The following is a 206-nucleotide window of genomic DNA, read 5'->3' on the forward strand; positions in this document are numbered from 1 at the left end:
TACCTGCCAGCTTGAGCCCCCGCAGCGAGGGTTTTCTGTGCCGCCGCGACCACGATGGGCGGGAGGGACTCTCGGCGTCCATCCCGGCTGCAGTAGTAGTTACTGGCGAACTTGTGACTGGGACCCACCGGGAGCCGAGGCGGCGGCTGGGTTCTAGGCAGAGAACGGTCCCAGAACGTCAGTCATAGAATCATTAAGGTTGGAAG

At 62.1% G+C, this 206-nt stretch overlaps 1 protein-coding gene across 1 annotated transcript; it reads right to left on the reverse strand.

Moving 5' to 3' along the window:
* Window positions 1–7: 7 nt before the first annotated feature.
* Window positions 8–153, reverse strand: NDUFA7 (NADH dehydrogenase (ubiquinone) 1 alpha subcomplex, 7, 14.5kDa; the record flags this gene model as incomplete). The annotated part of the gene is made up of 1 exon (XM_009333424.1): window positions 8–153. A coding segment is annotated over one exon (146 nt), but the record flags the coding sequence as incomplete, so codon positions are not given.
* Between the last annotated feature and the right edge of the window lie 53 nt (window positions 154–206).

This window comes from Pygoscelis adeliae, unplaced genomic scaffold, assembly GCF_000699105.1.
Source record: "Pygoscelis adeliae isolate BGI_AS28 unplaced genomic scaffold, ASM69910v1 C9883579, whole genome shotgun sequence".
Lineage (NCBI taxonomy): Eukaryota > Metazoa > Chordata > Aves > Sphenisciformes > Spheniscidae > Pygoscelis > Pygoscelis adeliae.